Below are 20,316 nucleotides of genomic sequence, written 5' to 3'. Positions count from 1 at the left end.
TTTTATACATAGTGTACCACGAGCATCATTGTCTCTTATCACTAGTAAGGCCTCCATAAGGTCGTTCTGATCGTGTTCTCTGGTTTCTCGCGTTTAAGGTCTACCTCACTACATGATTACGCTCATCCTTGCCACAGCTCTGAGTGCTTCTAAGGATTTTATAAGCGAAACACAAAGCGTTACTCTTCATGATTCCATCCCTTGCATCACGAAAATATTTCTATCCGCCTCTTACCATCTCCGCTCTGAACTATTGCTGATGTTGTATATTAATCAACTCATTATTTATCACTGATATTTTCGGAAAATAAGAATATGAGATGCATGGTAACAAATCAGTTTACAAGTGAAAACACTAAAAAAAAAGTCACAATGGAAAATAACAAAATCAGATTTCTAAATCATATTGAGAGTGTAACTGAGAGCACGAGCGATGAGAGGAGATGGAGAATGGCCGGGAGAGGAAGCGTGACAGAGAGGGAGCATGGCTGAGAGAGAGAGCATAGCCGGGAGAGAGAACCAACCCGTTTTCGCACTTTCTTACAGTCAATATTGACTTATTAAATACGTGCATATGTGACCTACTAAACATACTAGTTTACCTTGAAAAGCTTCACAGAAAACACCGACCTTGCCTAACCTTCTTAGTATGTTAAGATAAGCATGTTATTGCTTCGTAATTACAATTATTACTTAACCTATACCTATAATAGGTTAAGTAATAATTGTAATTACGATGCAATAAGATGCTTATCTTAACATACTAAGAAGGTTAGGTATGGTCGGTGTTTTCTAAGAAGCTTTTCAAGGTAAACTAGTATGTTAAGTATGTCACATATGCACGTATTTAACAAGTCAATATTGACTATACGAAAGTGTGATAACGGGTTGAGGGAACATATGGTAGGGAGAGGCAACATGGCGGCGATATGAAATAGCAAAATGCTTCAGGCATGTGAAGGAATGGGAGCGTGTCAGAGAGAGAGAGAGAGATTATTAGTAGTGTAAACGGGGCCTATTGGGTGCTAGTTTGATTGTTTCGACATCACCTCGTAGGTCCACTAAAACTTTCCGTGAATAATGTCGACCGTACCTCGTAGGCCTACTAAAATACTCGATTAATGATGTCAACAGGACCTCGTAGCCCACTAAAATATTCCGGGAATGACGTCGACAGCACCTCGTAGGCCCACTAACATATTTCGTGAATGACATCGACATCACCTGTTAGGACCACCAAAATATTCCGTGAATGACGTCGACAGCACCCGGTATGCCTGTTAAATTTTATGTGAATAACATTGAAAACCACTCGTAGGCCCGTTAAAATATTCCATGAATGACGTCATCAGCAACTCACTATATTCTTTTGTGAATAACGCCGACAGCACCCTATTGGCCCACTAAAATACTCCGTGTATGACGTCGACAACACCTTGTAGGCCCACTAAAATATTTCGTGAATGACATCAACATCACCTCTTAGGCCTACCAAAATATTCCGTGAATGATGTCATCAGCAGCTCGAAGATGTATTAAAATATTCCGTGAATGACGTCGACAGCACCCCGTAGGTCTGTTAAATATTCTGTGAATGACGTCGAGAGCAACTCGTTGGCCCGCTAAAATATTCCATGAATGATGTCGACAGCACCTCACTATATTCTCTGGTGAAAAACGTCGACAGCACCGTATAGGCCCACTGAAATATTCCATGAATGACGTCGACAGCACCCCATAGGCCTGTTAAATATTCCGCGAATGACGTCAACATCACTTCGTATTCCAATAAAGTATTTCGTGAATGACGTCGACATCACCTCGTAGGTGCACAAAAATATTCCGTGAATGGCGTCGATAGCACCCTCTAGGCTCACTAAAATATTGCAAAACAAAGTGGACTGCTGATTTAATACAGCCCCAATAAACAATACAACCATCTGCAAAAAACAAACTTTGTATACAAATTTACATGCCACAATGAAGGATGTCATCCCCGATCTAATATTGGCATGACCACCACAAAGCTTCCGAGAAGAATGACCTGCCGTCAACAAGCTGGAGCCCCTGGAAACCATATTACGAAAACTCCTTTTTAGCTTCCTTTCTCCACTCCACCTCCACTTCTACATACCAACACTCACTGTTGGCTTCCTTACCAACATTCCATGTTGGCTTACATATCAATATTCCCTGTTGACTTTCTTACCAATACACCTTTTTTAGCTTCCTTATAGCACTCCCCCCAGTTGGCTTCCTTACTACAACTCAACCTGTTGGCTTCCTAATCAGCACTCCCTTTTGGCTTCCTTTTCAACACTCCCCTGTAGGCTTCCTTAGCAACACAATTCCGGTTGGCTTCTATATCAACACGCCCTGTAGGTTTCCTTACTAACACTCCCTGCATGCTTCCTTACCAAAACTTCGCCCTTTAGGCTTCCTTACCAACAATCTCCCAATTGACCCTATCAACACTCAATCTGTTAGCTTCTTTACCAAACTCCCTGTTGACTTCTTTACCAACACCTTTTTTATTATTAACATCTTTATTGACAAAATTTAATTATAGTTTTGCCTAATCTGAAGATTTCAATTAAGCCTTATTAAATTAAGGATAATGCTGGTATTCACTGTCATACAGGACAGAGGGTCATACACAAGACAATAGGTCTAAATTGTATGCTGAAGCAGATATATAATATCATGATTACAGTCATTGTTTTAATGTATGAATATGTAAAATCAACTTTCTATTGTGCACTGCCACACAAGGCAGAGATGGGTTTATAAGAGATGCATCCTAAAAAAATTAAATAAAATTGTTCTTCATTCTTAAAATACCCAAGCAAATTTTGAATAAATTGTTACGATGTCGTCCAGTAAACCAGATTAAATGAAATAGTTACACAGTGGGTGGTACAATAGGCCAGGAGGTCTAAAATCTTTTACGTCTTCACATACAACAATATTGTGTTCTAATGAATGTATTAAAGGTTTGTCACTGAGTTTAGAATCTGAATATTCTGGTAGTAGCTCAGCCTGACTAACCTGCCAGATATGCCTATAGATAAGGCGAATTCGCGTAATGACTACATCAAATTGCCTGGTCCGGTTACTGTGCTGACCATACAAATACCTATTATTACAAAAGTTGTTATATCTTTTAATACTGCAGCTTTCAAGTCACTGGGCATTTCTTAGTTCTTATAAATCTTAATTAATTTCTTTAATTTGTATGTTTCTAATAATTGCATTAGATAATCCAAAGTCATAATCAGTTTTTTTCATTTCTGCAAGCGTCATTAGCCAGTTGATATACAAAGTTATGTTTTCCAACTCCTACATGGGATGGGATCCACACCAATTTTATACAATAGTTATTATCATCGGCAAAAATTACATTACATTTAATATTACAAGCTACTTCAGACATAAATTGTGATGGGTTATTTAAGGACTGCAGAACACTTTTAGAATCACAGAATATCACTCCACCACCATTGAGCTTAATGCAGTCAGTGGCCAGATAAATACCCAATAGCTCAGTCCGTGTCGTGCTTGACCAGTTGTCCAATCTCTGTGTACTAGTCATGATCATTTCATTCCCATTATATATTGCACATGCACAAACTGTTCTACCAGTGCCTTATTGTACAGAGCCATCATTAAAGGCATAGGATTCAGTTGATTTGAGATTTTGAAGAAGACTGTCAATAGCTTTTAATGTTATACATCTCATATTTTCAGTGTTATACATATCTTTGATATTGATGTGGGTATAATGAAAAGAGACCTGAACATCTTTCCAAGGGGGAATATAGTGAACATTTTTATCAGGATTAAGAGGCACATCCAGTTTCATAAGAATAATGGCACATCCACTGAGCCACACACAGTAACGAGTTTTTTTGCGGCGGATTCAGGGAAGTCAAAATTGTTTAGAATGGATCTGAATTTAATATGAATGGAGCAGGAGGGACCATTATTTTATAAAGTTTAATAAATAAAAAATAAACAGGAATTAACAAAAAATTATTTTAGCTTTCTTTGTAAATCTCATTAAAGTGTATTCCCAAATTCGCCAGAATATCTAGAATATACTATAAACTACTTACAACGTCTAGCACTAGTTGGTATGGCGTTATGTTTAAGGCATTTAAACCGCAGATAGGTTATTAAAACTCCAACATGAGATTACCTGACAACCACTAAACATATTTCAGTCTTGAGCATACTCAAGGACCAAGGTCAAATATTCGTGCACATATTGAATATTGTGAGACGCCTTTTGGTGTATATTTAATACTTGCTAAGATTAACACGAAATTGTAAAAGGTGCATTCTCTTATCGAGAAGTAAAACATATTCATATATTTAATATTTGACATTTAACAAGGGAATTTTAATTATTAACTTAAAAGAAAACCTTATTAAAATAAGGATTTTATTATATATTTAATTATTTAATATAATAAAGAAATAAGAAACAATAATAATTTTATATTTCTCAGTGGAACGTCATTATAACCTCGAGTTACAGTTCAAGGACTCAGGACTCTCCCGTATAAAAGCACCGGCATCACTGCTGCAAGACACACTCACTCAGCTGTGGCCACAGCTAACCAACGTTCAGTCATGAAGCTCTTGGTAAGTTGCACTAACAATCGGACTCTCTTATATTGGTTCATATTTATTATAATGCATTATATTTAATATCAAGGAAAGTGGTGGTATTTTTAAAGAATATTTCGTATACGAGAACTGCAATACAGTACTTTACTGCAAAATATTATATGACTATACGTGTAATTTTTCATATTTAGGTGTTTGTGATCCTGGCGGCTGCCGCTTGCGCTTCTGTGATTGAGAAGCGAGATGCGGAGCCCAGTTACGGGACGAGCAATTACGGTAGTGCTTACCCACCATACAGTCACCGTTACCACAATGGAAAGAGGTCTGCCGAGCCAGAGCCTGAACCGTCATCCCCAATTTACTCTTACGACTCACGACTTGGTTATGGCCGAAATTACAACAAGAGGTCTGCCGAACCAAAGCCTGAACCATCGTATCCTGTCTACTACGCTTCTCGTCCCGTTTATATCCGCCATTTCTACAAGAGATCTGCCGAACCAGAGCCTGAACCGTCGTATCCTGTCTACTACGCTCCCCGTCACGGTTATGGCCCCCATTTCTACAAGAGGTCTGCAGATCCTGAACCATCCTACTCAGTCCTCTCCTATTACGGTTACCGGCCACTCAACGCTTATAGCCACCACCTTTCCTAGACTTCTGCTAATCCAAATGACACCATCTATACCTACATTTAGGCCTACGAGACACCAAACCATCTCAACAATAATTTTTCAGAATATGATGCCTACATTACAAACAATTGCAAAGATCCCATTCATCGCCAGGATTACTAACACTATGATATCCATGAGCTGAATTATAAATTTAATTATACAACAAGATCAGTGTTGCTCTGACGATTGTTATGTTCTACAACAAAGAAATATATCTATATAATGACTTTAAGTCTATTATTAATTATCATTTGTATCATTAATATCAAAGTGGTAATATGATGCTAATGCGATTCAGTGTGTTACTGGTTTGTTGACATTGGTTAGGATGCTTAATATTATAAATAATTATAATTGATTTATTTATAATTAATAACAATAGTTTAATAATTAATCATAGCGTCATTGGGAACTGCTGCCGTGGAATTGCCGCCCGACATTTTCATGATCTGCTATGGTGTAATGGTTAGTGTACTGGCTAGCTTCCTGGTTAGCCTGAGTTCAATTCTCACATAGAAGAAGAGTTTTTGTGTTATATATAACTTGAAGTTCATGTATATGTGTGATAAAATATGGGTTCGAGTTTTCCTCTAGCAAATATAATTAAGTTGGGAGTACGTATGTCTGATCTGTCACCAGTAGCTAGTGTCATTGGGAGCTGTTGTCGGGGAATTGCCGCCCGACAAGCAGTTCTTTTATTGATCTGTTTAAGAATTTGACTACAGATTCTCTGCATAGCAGAGAAGCTGAAGTCCATCAACTAATTTAGTTTACACACACACACACACACACACACATGCAAAAATTGTGACGATGCAAAAAATATGAGGAGGATTGAAACATAGGATGATAGTAGGAGGCTACAAGATGACCTAGATAGACTGAGTGAATAGTCCAACAAATGGCTGTTTAAGTTCAACCTGAGTAAATGCAAAGTAATAAAACTAGGCAGTGGAAACAGGAGGCCAGACACAGGATACAGAATAGGAGACGAAGTACTTAATGAAACAGACAGAGAGAAAGATCTAGGAGTTGATATCACACCAAACCTGTCTCCTGAAGCCCACTTAAAGAGAATAACGTCTGCGGCATATGCGAGACTGGCTAACATCAGAACGGCGTTCAGGAACCTGTGTAAGGAATCATTCAGAATCTTGTACACCACATATGTAAGACCAATCCTGGAGTATGCGGCCCCAGCATGGAGCCTGTACCTTGTCAAGCACAAGACGAAGCTGGAAAAAGTCCAAAGGTATGCTACTAGACTAGTCTCAGAACTAAGAGGCATGAGTTATGAGGAAAGGCAGCGGGGAATGCACCTTACGACACTGGAAGACAGAAGAGTAAGGGGGGACATGATCACAACCTACAAAATCCTCAGGGGAATCGACCGGGTAAACAAGGATGAACGATTCAACACTGGAGGGACGCGAACAAGGGGACACAGGTGGAAGCTGAGTACCCAAATGAGCCACAGAGACATTAGAAAGAACATTTTCAGTGTCAGAGTAGTTAGTAAATGGAATGCACTAGGAAGTGATGTGGTGGAGGCTGACTCCATACACAGTTTCAAATGTAGATATGATAGAGCCCAGTAGGCTCAGGAATCTGTACACCAGTTGAATGATGGTTGAGAGGCGAGACCAAAGAGCTCAACCCCCACAAGCACAATTAGGTGAGTACAATTAGGTGAGTACACACACACAGAGTTCGTTCGCCTGTCTGGAGAGAGTCACACGTGGTGTCCGGTCCGTGGATAACATCAATTATCTCGAGACATTGAAGTGTTACGGAGACAAGAAACATAGTTTTTTGTCACAGGAGTGTACGCAAACGCAGTGATCAAGTGTATAGTGAGCTCCTACAGCGGTAGAGCAATTAAGAAAGCAAAAATAAGGTCGAGTGGCAAGATCAGTGTGTACCGATGGGTCAGCCTAGCCACCCAGCCTAGCCAGGACTTACGATTTGCTTGCTGAGTGATGTGTTGTGAAGCGGATTGTAGCATACATAGTGATTGATCCCCCAAAGTGTGTGCACCGTTTAGGATCTTATACTAAGTGCACATAGTGGCTGACGACCAGTGAGGAAGAAAGGAACGAATGTTATACCAGGAGCACGTGGAGACAACCAGTAGCACGTGGAGACAACATTGATACCAGGTAGAGGAGAGGACAGGCGACCAACCCCGTCATAAAGACATCTTTTCAAACTCACCTAGGCGTGCTTGCTCGGGGTGAGCATAAGGTGTACTGAGTGACTTAAAATAATTAATTTAAAGTAGGTCTCAATATCTCATATATACAACTCCGTGAGTTACGTAAATTGAGACTAGAGCAACGCACACCATCTGGCCAGGTGGGACCCCTGCGACTAGAGCGATGCGCGCCATCTGGCCAGGTGGGACCCCTGCGAATAGAACGACGCACAGCATCTGGCCAGGTGGGACCCCTGCGACTAGAACGACGCGCACCATCTGGCCAGGTGGGACCCCTGCGACTAGAACCGCGCGCACCATGTGGCCAAAGGGTTTGGGGGAATTTTCCCGGAAGTTTGGCGTGTGTCGGACGCGTGTGAGCGTCCGGTGTTTGGGTATGCGGTCAGGAGAGATGGAGGGTTATGTTGTTGGGGGTGTAGGAGAGTATGTGGGCTATGTGGTATGTGGTATAGTAAGGAATTTGAGAATATGATGATAATAGTAAATGAATATGTATGTGTGTTTGCCGTAGACTTAATCCTGCGTGTAGATAATAGTTTTGATTAAAAAGATGATAGTAAGTAAGCTATGTAGAGGCTGTGTGTAGGTGTGAGGGGTTCCAACATAGGCGGATATGTTGTTTGGGGTGGGGGATGGGTGAGGGAGGGTGAAGGAATTGACAGGGTGACATTTTTTGGCGGGGAGCGAGCCTGAGGTGTACCATCTCTCTCTCTCTGTCTCTCTCTCTCTCTCTCCTGACACTCACACTGGGACATAGCAAAGGCGTGCCATGAGCACAACATACAAATTCCATCAAGAACTACCTACATGTTGCTAAACAGTCCAATCTCACACAAGGCAGTTATATGGGCAGTAAAGGCTTGCAGAGATGCACAAAGGAGTCCAGGACTGAACCCCACAATTCACATTTAGCTAAGCAAGTTACAATCATGACGAGCTAGTTACAAAATTGAATATAAGTCAACACATCCTCACGGGAGACGTGATCTCTACCTACAAATTGTTCTTGTTAACTGTGATCGCAACATCTGCTGTCCAAATAAATATCATTGAAATGTATGCGTGTCTACTCAATCTCCTTCACCTCTTCTTCCTACACCCATTACTGCTGTGCAGACCTTGTAACACACAACGGCGTTATCATAGCAAGTAAGACAATGTCACAGAATGTTCAAGACTCCTGAATGAGTGAAACAGCAATCCGTCTCGTTAGGGGTCTAACCTTCGTGGTGGTTTAAGGCATAGTGAGATGGACGAGGTACTGGGATGACCTTACCCTCTCCCCATCAACCCCCACCAAACCCCTACCCCCCTCCCACCCCCCCTTCCAAACCCAAACCATTAAGCATCACTTCACCCTTCCCAGACCGGATGTTCTGTGCAAAGCCTTTAGTATTATTTCTAGTCATATGTATAACCTTGTATCGCAACGTGACCAACATGGTATCATCATTCTTTGCTCAAATAGCATTTTTTAAGAATATCGAGAGTCATAAGCACGTGACAATGTAAAATTAAAATGTGCAAAGATGATTCGGAGTGCTATTTAGTAGAGAAATGATACAAAATTGTGTTTATTGACTAGTGAGAGCCCGTAGCATGTATGGTGTTTGCTATTGCGGTCCTTAACCTAGTCAAGCCATAGACAGACAGACAACAACAATAGGTAGTGGCCCTTGCGTCTATTTGATTTGATAGAAGAAAAAAATGAAGACTAGTAGTCCCTGTTTTTTAAGATGAAAAACTTTTAACTATAAAAATGTTTGACTGAGTGACTGACTGACTGCTTTTCTGGTCAGGTCTGCAGGTCTGCAAGAAATAATAGTAATGTAGGTAGGGAACATGTCTCCTCGGCTCTTTTATCTTCCACAAAGCCTTTCCTCCTATCTCAACCCTATTAGTTCATGCTCTCGTGTTTCACTTTTTGTTAAAACTAAATCTACACACGCGATATGAAATGTGAAAATTTTTTTTACATTATGCTATGTTAACAGTGCTTGAGTAAAATTATTAGGAGTGCTAGGGTACTGTTGCACACAGTCATCTCGCTAAGGCGGGTCGGTGACAGAATTGTCAAAATGATGTACCTTGCATACATCAGATCTTTAGTGGTTTATGCTGCACTTCTGCTTGTTTTGATGACTGAAAGAGCTTTGATGATACGAATAGTAATTGCTGACATGGATGATGATAGTAGTATTTAATTTAAGATGGAAAACTTTAAATTAAACTAAAAAAATGAGCATGCATGAAGTGATTCCCACGTTCAGTAAAAACGTACTGAGTTGTAAACTGAATGTCTAAGACACCCAATACGTTGTTGATGATGATAGTAGTATTTATTTTAAGATGGAAAACTTTAAACTAAACTAAAAAATGAGCATGCATGAAGTGATTCCCACGTTCAGTAAAAACGTACTGAGTTGTAAACTGAATGTCTAAGACACCCAATACGTTGTTGATGATGATGATGATAGTAGTATTTAATTTAAGATGGAAAACTTTAAACTAAACTAAATAATCCCACATGAAGTGATTCCCATGCTCAGTAAACACTTACTGAGTTGTAAACTGAATGTCTAAGACACCCAATACGTTGTTGATGATGATAGTAGTATTTAATTTAAGATGGAAAACTTTAAACTAAACGCCTATGTTGGGACCCCTCACACCTAAACACAGCCTCTACATAGCTTACTTACTATCATCTTTTTAATCAAAACTATTATCTACACACAGGATTAAGTCTACAGCAAACACACATACATATTTATTTACTATTATCATCATATTCTCAAATTCCTTACTATACCACATACCACATAGCCCACATACTCTCCTACACCCCCAACAACATAACCCCCCATCTTTCCTGACCGCATACCCAAACACCGGACGCTCACACGCGTCCGACACACGCCAAACTTCTGGGAAAATTCCCCCAAACCCTTTGGCCACATGGTGCGCGCAGTTCTAGTCGCAGAGGTCCCACCTGGTCAGATGGTGCGCGTCGTTTTAGTCACAGGGGTCCCACCTGGCCAGATGCTGTGCGTCGTTCTAGTCGCAGGGGTCCCACCTGGCCAGATGCTGTGCGTCGTTCTAGTCGCAGGGGTCCCACCTGGCTTGATGGTGCGCGTCGCTCTAGTCTCAATTTACGCTACTCACGGAGTTGTATATTTGACATATTGAGACCTACTTTAAATTAATTATTTTAAGTCACTCTGTACACCTTATGCTCACCCCGAGCAAGCACGCCTAGGTGAGTTTGAAAAGATGTCTTTATGACGGGGTTGGTCGCCTGTCCTCTCCTCTCCCTGGTATCAATGTTGTCTCCACGTGCTACTGGTTGTCTCCACGTGCTCCTGGTATAACATTCGTTCCTTTCTTCCTCACTGGTCGTCAGCCACTATGTGCACTTATTATACGATCCTAAACGGTGCACACACTTTGGGGGATCAATCACTATGTATGCTACAATCCGCTTCACAACACATCACTCAGCAAGCAAATCGTAAGTCCTGGCTAGGCTGGGTGGCTAGGCTGACCCATCGGTACACACTGATCTTGCCACTCGACCTTATTTTTGCTTTCTTAATTGCTCTACCGCTGTAGGAGCTCACTATACACTTGATCACTGAGTTTGCGTACACTCCTGTGACAAATAACTATGTTTCTTGTCTCCGTAACACTTCAATGTCTCGAGATAATTGATGTTATCCACGGACCGGACACCACGTGTGACTCTCTCCAGACAGGCGAACGATCTCTGTGTGTGTGTACTCACCTAATTGTGCTTGTGGGGTTGAGCTTTGGCTCTTTGGTCTCGCCTCTCAACCGTCATTCAACTGGTGTACAGATTCCTGAGCCTACTGGGCTCTATCATATCTACATTTGAAACTGTGTATGGAGACAGCCTACACCATATCACTTCCTACTGCATTTCATTTACTAACTACTCTGACACTGAAAAAGTTCTTTCTGATGTCTCTGTGGCTCATTTGGGTACTCAGCTTCCACCTGTGTCCCCTTGTTCGTGTCCCTCCAGTGTTGAATAGTTCATCCTTGTTTACCCGGTCGATTCTCCTGAGGATTTTGTAGGTTGTGATCATGTCCCCCCTTACTCTTCTGTCTTCCAGTGTCGTAAGGTGCATTTCCCGCAGCCTTTCCTCATAACTCATGTCTCTTAGTTCTGGGACTAGTCTAGTAGCATACCTTTGGACTTTTTCCAGCTTCGTCTTGTGCTTAACAAGGTACGGGCTCCATGCTGGGGCCGCATACTCCAGGATTGGTCTTACATATGTGGTGTACAAGATTCTGAATGATTCCTTACACAGGTTCCTGAACGCCGTTCTGATGTTAGCCAGTCTCGCATATGCCGCAGACGTTATTCTCTTTAATTGGGCTTCAGGAGACAGGTTTGGTGTGATATCAACTCCTAGATCTTTCTCTCTGTCTGTTTCATTAAGTACTTCGTCTCCTATTCTGTATCCTGTGTCTGGCCTCCTGTTTCCACTGCCTAGTTTTATTACTTTGCATTTACTCAGGTTGAACTTAAACAGCCATTTATTGGACTATTCACTCAGTCTATCTAGGTCATCTTGTAGCCTCCTACTATCATCCTATGTTTCAATCCTCCTCATAATTTTTGCATCTTCACAATTTTTGCGTGTGTGTGTGTGTGTGTGTGTAAACTAAATTAGTTGATGGACTTCAGCTTCTCTGCTATGCAGAGAATCTGTAGTCAAATTCCTAAACAGATCAATAAAAGAACTGCTTGTCGGGCGGCAATTCCCCGACAACAGCTCCCAATGACACTAGCTACTGGTGACAGATCAGACATACGTACTCCCAACTCAATTATATTCGCTAGGGGAAAACTCGAGCCCATATTTTATCACACATATACATGAACTTCAAGTTATATATAACACAAAAACTTTCTTCTAAGTGAGAATTGAACTCAGGCTAACCAGGAAGCTAGCCAGTACACTAACCATTACACCTTAGCAGATCATGAAAATGTCGGACGGCAATTCCACGGCAGCAGTTCCCAATGACGCTATGATTAATTATTAAACTATTGTTATTAATTATAAATAAATCAATTATAACTATTTATAATATTAAGCATCCTAACCAATGTCAACAAACCAGTAACACACTGAATCGCATTAGCATCATATTACCACTTCGATATTAATGATACAAATGATAATTAATAATAGACTTAAAATCATTATATAGATATATTTCTTTGTTGTAGAACATAACAATCGTCAGAGCAACACTGATCTTGTTGTATAATTAAATTTATAATTCAGCTCATGGATATCATAGTGTTAGTAATCCTGGCGATGAATGGGATCTTTGCAATTGTTTGTAGTGAAGGCCTCATATTCTGAATAATTATTGTTGAGATGATTTGGTTTCTCGTAGGCCTAAATGTAGGTATAGATGGTGTCATTTGGATTAGCAGAAGTCTAGTAAAAGTGGTGGCTATAAGCGTTGAGTGGCCGGTAACCGTAATTAGAGAAGACTGAGTAGGATGGTTCAGGATCTGCAGACCTCTTGTAGAAATGGGGGCCATAACCGTGACGGGGAGCGTAGTAGACAGGATACGACGGTTCAGGCTCTGGTTCGGCAGATCTCTTGTAGAAATGGCGGATATAAACGTGACGAGGAGCGTAGTAGACAGGATACGATGGTTCAGGCTTTGGTTCGGCAGACCTCTTGTTGTAATGGCGGCCATAACCAAGTCGTGAGTCGTAAGAGTAAATTGGGTATGACGGTTCAGGCTCTGGCTCGGCAGACCTCTTTCCATTGTGGTAACGGTTACTGTATGCTGGGTAAGCACTACCGTAATTGCTCGTCACGTAACTGGGCTCCGCATCTCGCTTCTCAATCACAGAAGCGCAAGCGGCTGCCGCCAGGATCACAAACACCTAAATATGAAAAATTACACATATAGTCATATAATATTTTGCAGTAAAGTACTGTATTGCAGTTCTCGTATACGAAATATTCTTTAAAAATACCACCACTTTCCTTGATATTAAATATAATGCATTATAATAAATATAAACCAATATTAGAGAGTCCGATTGTTAGTGCAACTTACCAAGAGCTTCATGACTGAACGTTGGTTAGCTGTGGCCACAGCTGAGTGAGTGTGTCTTGCAGCAGTGATGCCGGGGCTTTTATACGGGAGAGTCCTGAGTCCTTGAATTGTAACTCGAGGTTATAATGACGTTCCACTGAGAAATATAAAATTATTATTGTTTCTTATTTCTTTATTATATTAAATAATTAAATATATAATAAAATCCTTATTTTAATATAAGGTTTTCTTTTAAGTTAATAATTAAAATTCCCATGTTAAATGTCAAATATTAAATATATGAATATGTTTTACTTCTCGTTAAGAGAATGCACCTTTTACAATTTCGTGTTAATCATAGCAAGTATTACATATACACCAAAAGGCGTCTCACAATATTCAATATGTGCACGAATATTTGACCTTGGTCCTTGAGTATGCTCACGACTGAAATATGTTTAGTGGTTGTCAGGTAATCTCATGTTGGAGTTTTAATAACCTATCTGCGGTTTAAATGCCTTAAACATAACGCCAGACCAACTAGTGCTAGACGTTGTAAGTAGTTTATAGTATATTCTAGATATTCTGGCGAATTTGGGAATACACTTTAATGAGATTTACAAAGAAAGCTAAAATAATTTTTTGTTAATTCCTGTTTATTTTTTATTTATTAAACTTTATAAAATAATGGTCCCTCCTGCTCCATTCATATTAAATTCAGATCCATTCTAAACAATTTTGACTTCCCTGAATCCGCTGCAAAAAAACTCGTTACTGTGTGTGGCTCAGTGGATGTGCCATTATTCTTATGAAACTGGATGTGCCTCTTAATCCTGATAAAAATGTTCACTATATTTCCCCTTGGAAAGATGTTCAGGTCTCTTTTCATTATATCCACATCAATATCAAAAATATGTATAACACTGAAAATATGAGATGTATAACATTAAAAGCTATTGACAGTCTTCTTCAAAATCTCAAATCAACTGAATCCTATGCCTTTAATAATGGCTCTGTGCAATTAGGCACTGGTAGAACAGTTTGTGCATGTGTAATATATAATGGGAATGAAATGATCATCTCTAGTACACAGAGATTGGACAACTGGTCAAGCACGACACGGACTGAGCTATTGGGTATTTATCTGGCCACTGACTACATTAAGCTCAATGGTGGTGGAGTGATATTCTGTGATTCTAAAAGTTTTCTGCAGTCCTTAAATAACCCATCACAATTTATGTCTGAAGTAGCTTGTAATATTAAATGTAATGTAATTTTTGCCGATGATAATAACTATTGTATAAAATTAGTGTGGATCCCATCCCATGTAGGAGTTGGAAAACATAACTTTGTATATCAACTGGCTAATGACGCTTGCAGAAATGAAAAAACTGATTATGACTTTGGATTATCTAATGCAATTATTAGAAACATACAAATTAAAGAAATTAATTAAGATTTATAAGAACTAAGAAATGCCCAGTGACTTGAAAGCTGCAGTATTAAAAGATATGGCAACTTTTGTAATAATAGGTATTTGTATGGTCAGCACAGTAACCGGACCAGGCAATTTGATGTAGTCATTACGCGAATTCGCCTTATCTATAGGCATATCTGGCAGGTTAGTCAGGCTGAGCCACTACCAGAATATTCAGATTCTAAACTCAGTGACAAACCTTTAATACATTCATTAGAACACAATATTATTGTATGTGAAGCCGTAAACGATTTTAGACCTCCTGGCCTATTGTACCACCAACTGTGTTACTATTTCATTTAATCTGGTTTACTGGACGACATCGTAACAATTTATTCAAAATTTGATTGGGTATTTTAAGAATGAAGAACAATTTTATTTAATTTTTTTAGGATGCATCTCTTATAAACCCATCTCTGCCTTGTGTGGCAGTGCACAATAGAAAGTTGATTTTACATATTCATACATTAAAACAATGACTGTAATCATGATATTATATATCTGCTTCAGCATACAATTTAGACCTATTGTCTTGTGTATGACCCTCTGTCCTGTATGACAGTGAATACCAGCATTATCCTTAATTTAATAAGGCTTAATTGAAATCTTCAGATTAGGCATAACTATAATTAAATTTTGTCAATAAAGATGTTAATAATAAAAAAGGTGTTGGTAAAGAAGTCAACAGGGAGTTTGGTAAAGAAGCTAACAGATTGAGTGTTGATAGGGTCAATTGGGAGAGATTGTTGGTAAGGAAGCCTAAAGGGGGAAGTTTTGGTAAGGTAGCATGCAGGGAATGTTAGTAAGGAAACTACAGGGCGTGTTGGTAAAGAAGCCAACCGGAATTGTGTTGGTAAGGAAGCCTACAGGGGAGTGTTGAAAAGGAAGCCAAAAGGGAGTGCTGATTAGGAAGCCAAAAGGGAGTGCTGATTAGGAAGCCAACGGGTTGAGTTTTAGTAAGGAAGCCAACTGGGGGGGAGTGCTATAAGGAAGCTAAAAAAGGTGTGTTGGTAAGAAAGTCAACAGGGAATATTGATATGTAAGCCAACATGGAATGTTGGTAAGGAAGCCAACAGTGAGTGTTGGTAAGTAGAAGTGGAGGTGGAGTGGAGTAAGGAAGCCAAAAGAGAGTTTTCGTAATATGGTTTCCAGGGGCTCCAGCTTGTTGACGGCAGGTCATTCTTCTCGGAAGCTTTGTGGTGGTCATGCCAATATTAGATCGGGGATGACATCCTTCATTGTGGCATTTAAATTTGTATACAAAGTTTGTTTTTTGCAGATGGTTGTAATTTTTTATTGGGTCTGTGTTAAATCAGCAGTCCATTTTGTTTTGCAGTATTTTAGTGAGCCTACAGGGTGCTATCGACGCCATTCACGGAATATTTTAGTGCACCTACGAGGTGATGTCGACGTCATTCACGAAATATTTTATTGGAATACGAAGTGATGTCGACGTTATTCGCGGAATATTTAGCAGGCCTGTGGGGTGCTGTCGACGTCATTCACGGAATATTTCAGTGGGCCTATAGGGTGCTGTCGACGTTTTTCACCAGAGAATATAGTGAGGTGCTGTCGACATCATTCGTGTAATATTTAAGCGGGCCAACGAGTAGCTCTGGACGTCATTCACAGAATATTTAACAGACCTACGGGGTGCTGTCGACGTCATTCACGGAATATTTTAATACGTCTTCGAGCTGCTGATGACATCATTCACAAAATATTTTGGTAGGCCTAAGAGGTGATGTTGATGTCATTCACGAAATATTTTAGTGGGCCTACAAGGTGTTGTCGACGTCATTCACGGAATATTTTAGTGGGCTAATAGGGTGCTGTCGGCGTTATTCACAAAAAAATATAGTGATTTGCTGATGACGTCATTCATGGAATATTTTAACGGGCCTACGAGTGGTTCTCAATGTTATTCACAAAAAATTTAAAAGGCCTACCGGGTGCTGTCGACGTCATTCACGGAATATTTTGGTTGTCCTAAGAGGTGATGTCGATGTCATTCACGAAATATTTTAGTGGGCCTACGAGGTGCTTTCGACGTCATTCACGGAATATTTTAGTACGCCTACGAGTTGCTGTCGACGTCATTCCTGGAATATTTTAGTAGGCTACGAGGTCCTGTTGACATCATTAATCGAGTATTTTAATAGGCCTACGAGGTATGGTCGACTTTATTCACGGTAAGTTTTAGTGGACCTACGAGGTGATGTCGAAACCATCAATCTAGCACCCAATAGGCCCCGTTTACACTACTAATAATCTCTCTCTCTCTCTGACACGCTCCCATTCCTTCACATGCCTGAAGCATTTTGCTATTTCATATCGCCGCCATGTTGCCTCTCCCTACCATATGTTCCCTCAACCCGTTATCGCACTTTCGTATAGTCAATATTGACTTATTAAATACGTGCATATGTGACATACTTAACATACTAGTTTACCTTGAAAAGCTTCATAGAAAACACCGACCATACCTAACCTTCTTAGTATGTTAAGATAAGCATCTTGTTGCTTCGTAATTACAATTATTACTTAACCTATTATAGGTATAGGTTAAGTAATAATTGTAATTACGAAGCAAAAGATGCTTATCTTAACATACTAAGAAGGTTAGGCAAGGTCGGTGTTTTCAGAGAAGCTTTTCAAGGTAAACTAGTATGTTTAGTATGTCACATATGCACGTATTTAATAAGTCAATATTGACTGTAAGAAAGTGCGAAAACGGGTTGGTTCCCTCTCCCAGCTATGCTCTCTCTCTCAGCCATGTTCCCTCTCTGTCACGCTTCCTCTCCCGGCCATTCTCCATCTCCTCTCATCGCTCGTGCTCTCAGTAACACTCCATTTGATTTAGAAATCTGATTTAGTTATTTTCCATTGTGACTTTTTTTTTAGTATGTTCGCTTGTAAACTTATTTGCAACCATGCACCTCATATTCTTATTTTCCGAAAATATCAGTGATAAATAATGAGTTGATTAATATACAACATCAACAATAGTTCAGAGCGGAGATGGTAAGAGGCGGATAGAAATATTTTCGTGATGCAAGGGATGGAATCATGAAGAGTAACGCTTTGTGTTTCGCTTATAAAATCCTTGGAAGCACTCAGAGCTGTGGCAAGGATGAGCGTAATCATGTAGTGAGGAAGACCTTAAACGCGAGAAAACAGAGAACACGATCAGATCGGCCTCATGGAGGCCTTACTAGTGATAAGAGACAATGATGCTCGTGGTACACTATGTATAAAACTTTTCATTATGAAAAGATTAAAAAAAATTGACACAATAGAACTGAGGCAATAAAGATGATATTTAGAGTGGATTGAATCTTTCTTTACAATAAGTTATACTGAATCATTTATAAATTAAGGAAGCTTAACTTGTGTTGAAAGAGGTTAAAACAATTACATAAAAATCATCTTACTAGACACAATAAAGTTAATAAGTACTACTACAAGATCTCTACAAGTTCGCTGTTATTAGTGCGTGTTTTCCACTTCAGTAAACTGCGCGGTAAGTGAGTAATTTACTGAGTCAACCATCAAGACTTCCTTCATACACATTGTGGCAAGAGCTTTTATTTCAGTGGTATCTCAAGGTCATTCACATAGTTGAGTGAAGAATGTAACATTTGTATTACTGTAATTCACAAGGTTGGTCAGTTATAGACTCTTCCTCTCTGCTTTTATGTTCCATTGTTTTTGCTCTTTAACTTATATTTGTAAGATTTGATTGTCATTTTATTTAGTTCTTCCACACACACACACACACTTTACCCTAACCACACTTTACTTCGCCCTACCCACTCTTTACTTCTCCCTAACCACAGCTTACTTCACCCTACCCACACCGTGCTTCCACTTAACCATACCCTACTTCACCTGGCCCATACCTTACTTCACCCTAACCACTCCTCACTTCACCCTTACCACACCTTACCCACACCTTAGTACACTCTAACAACACTTTACTTCATTCTACCCAAGCTCAACCCACACCCTTCCCTCACATAAAAACTTACTCCACGTCATCTTTTCTCTCCACACCCACATATTACCCCATTCTAGCAACACTTTACTTCACCTAAACATGATATAACTTCACCCCACCCACATCTTGCAGTACCCCACCCACACTTTACCTTAACCCACCCACATTTAACCTCACTCCTCCCACACCATACCTCAACCTACCCACATCCTGTCCCACTCCCAGCTTTTCTCACTCCACCAAGACCTTAACGTCCCACTCCCTCGCAACATTTCATTCAAGCATTACATATTGCTACTAAGAATCCGCTCTCTCTTTCAAGGCTGTACACATCACGAATATGATCTTGCCGGAAGCCGTCTGTAGCTAAATTTGTCTCAAAGTTTTCCTTGTTAAGGAGAGAAGGCCACACCAACACGCCAGAGATTGGAGATGAACTCGAGAAATTTAAGTGTTTCATTATAATTGTGAATGACGAGCAAAACTTAAGTTTATTTCCAAGTAAATTGTAACACACTCAAATCATTTATTTTTAGTCATATAGATAATGTTTTTATCTAATTATACAGGCTATTATTTAAAATATATATATATGAGAAAAAAGATTGAGCAAAAATGCTTACATTAAATTCACATTCAAATAAACACATGGAGAAAGAATGTAATGGTGCAAGGCTATTAGAAATCTGTTGTTTGATGATATAAAACAGCAAAATTCGTCAAGAGAATTTGAAAGGAGAACGTGTGAGCTACTCGTGGGAGCGCGCCCTGAAAGGACCACTCTTGGTATCTACAGCTCCTCGACTCTGCCAGAAGCGCAATATGTGACAGTATGCGGGAAATGACTACCATCATGCAGATGAGGAGTAACAATAACGTGGCTGAAAAGTGTTGACCAAACCACACACTAGAAAGTGAAGAGACGACGACGTTTCGGTCAGTGGTGGACCATTATCAAGTCAAATGTGATAATGGTCTTTGATCGACATGATAATGGTCAAAGACGGACTGAAACGTCGTCGACTCTTCACTTTCTATTGTGTGGTTTAGCCAACATTACCAACATAATTAGACATTAGTGTTACCACGGAGGGAGATAGTTTATAGATTAATGTCTAAAGGATTTCATAATGCTTCCTGTTCATAAATGAAGAACAGAGATTCAGTACCAAGTTATGTTGCCTCAGACTGTGTCAATAGCTTCCTTTCATCACCTGCGGC

The 20,316-nt window shown here is 39.8% G+C and overlaps 2 protein-coding genes across 2 annotated transcripts; one reads left to right on the top strand and one right to left on the bottom strand.

Moving 5' to 3' along the window:
• The first annotated feature begins 4,515 nt into the window (after window positions 1-4,515).
• LOC123771397 (adhesive plaque matrix protein-like) lies at window positions 4,516-5,533 on the top strand. The gene is made up of 2 exons (XM_045763904.2): window positions 4,516-4,647; window positions 4,824-5,533. The coding sequence occupies exons 1-2, from the start codon at window positions 4,636-4,638 to the stop codon at window positions 5,283-5,285; spliced, it is 474 nt and encodes a 157-aa protein (XP_045619860.2). The 5' UTR covers window positions 4,516-4,635; the 3' UTR covers window positions 5,286-5,533.
• A 7,220-nt stretch (window positions 5,534-12,753) lies between these two features.
• On the bottom strand, window positions 12,754-13,776 carry LOC138352523 (adhesive plaque matrix protein-like). Its single transcript, XM_069305020.1, has 2 exons — window positions 13,640-13,776; window positions 12,754-13,463 (listed from the first exon to the last, which is right to left on the bottom strand). The coding sequence occupies exons 1-2, from the start codon at window positions 13,649-13,651 to the stop codon at window positions 13,002-13,004; spliced, it is 474 nt and encodes a 157-aa protein (XP_069161121.1). The 5' UTR covers window positions 13,652-13,776; the 3' UTR covers window positions 12,754-13,001.
• Between the last annotated feature and the right edge of the window lie 6,540 nt (window positions 13,777-20,316).

The sequence above is a fragment of the Procambarus clarkii genome, chromosome 54 (genome assembly GCF_040958095.1).
Source record: "Procambarus clarkii isolate CNS0578487 chromosome 54, FALCON_Pclarkii_2.0, whole genome shotgun sequence".
In the NCBI taxonomy this organism is placed as follows: domain Eukaryota; kingdom Metazoa; phylum Arthropoda; class Malacostraca; order Decapoda; family Cambaridae; genus Procambarus; species Procambarus clarkii.
The sequence above is the reverse complement of the archived record's forward strand: the minus strand, read 5'-3'. Positions and strand labels throughout refer to the sequence as shown.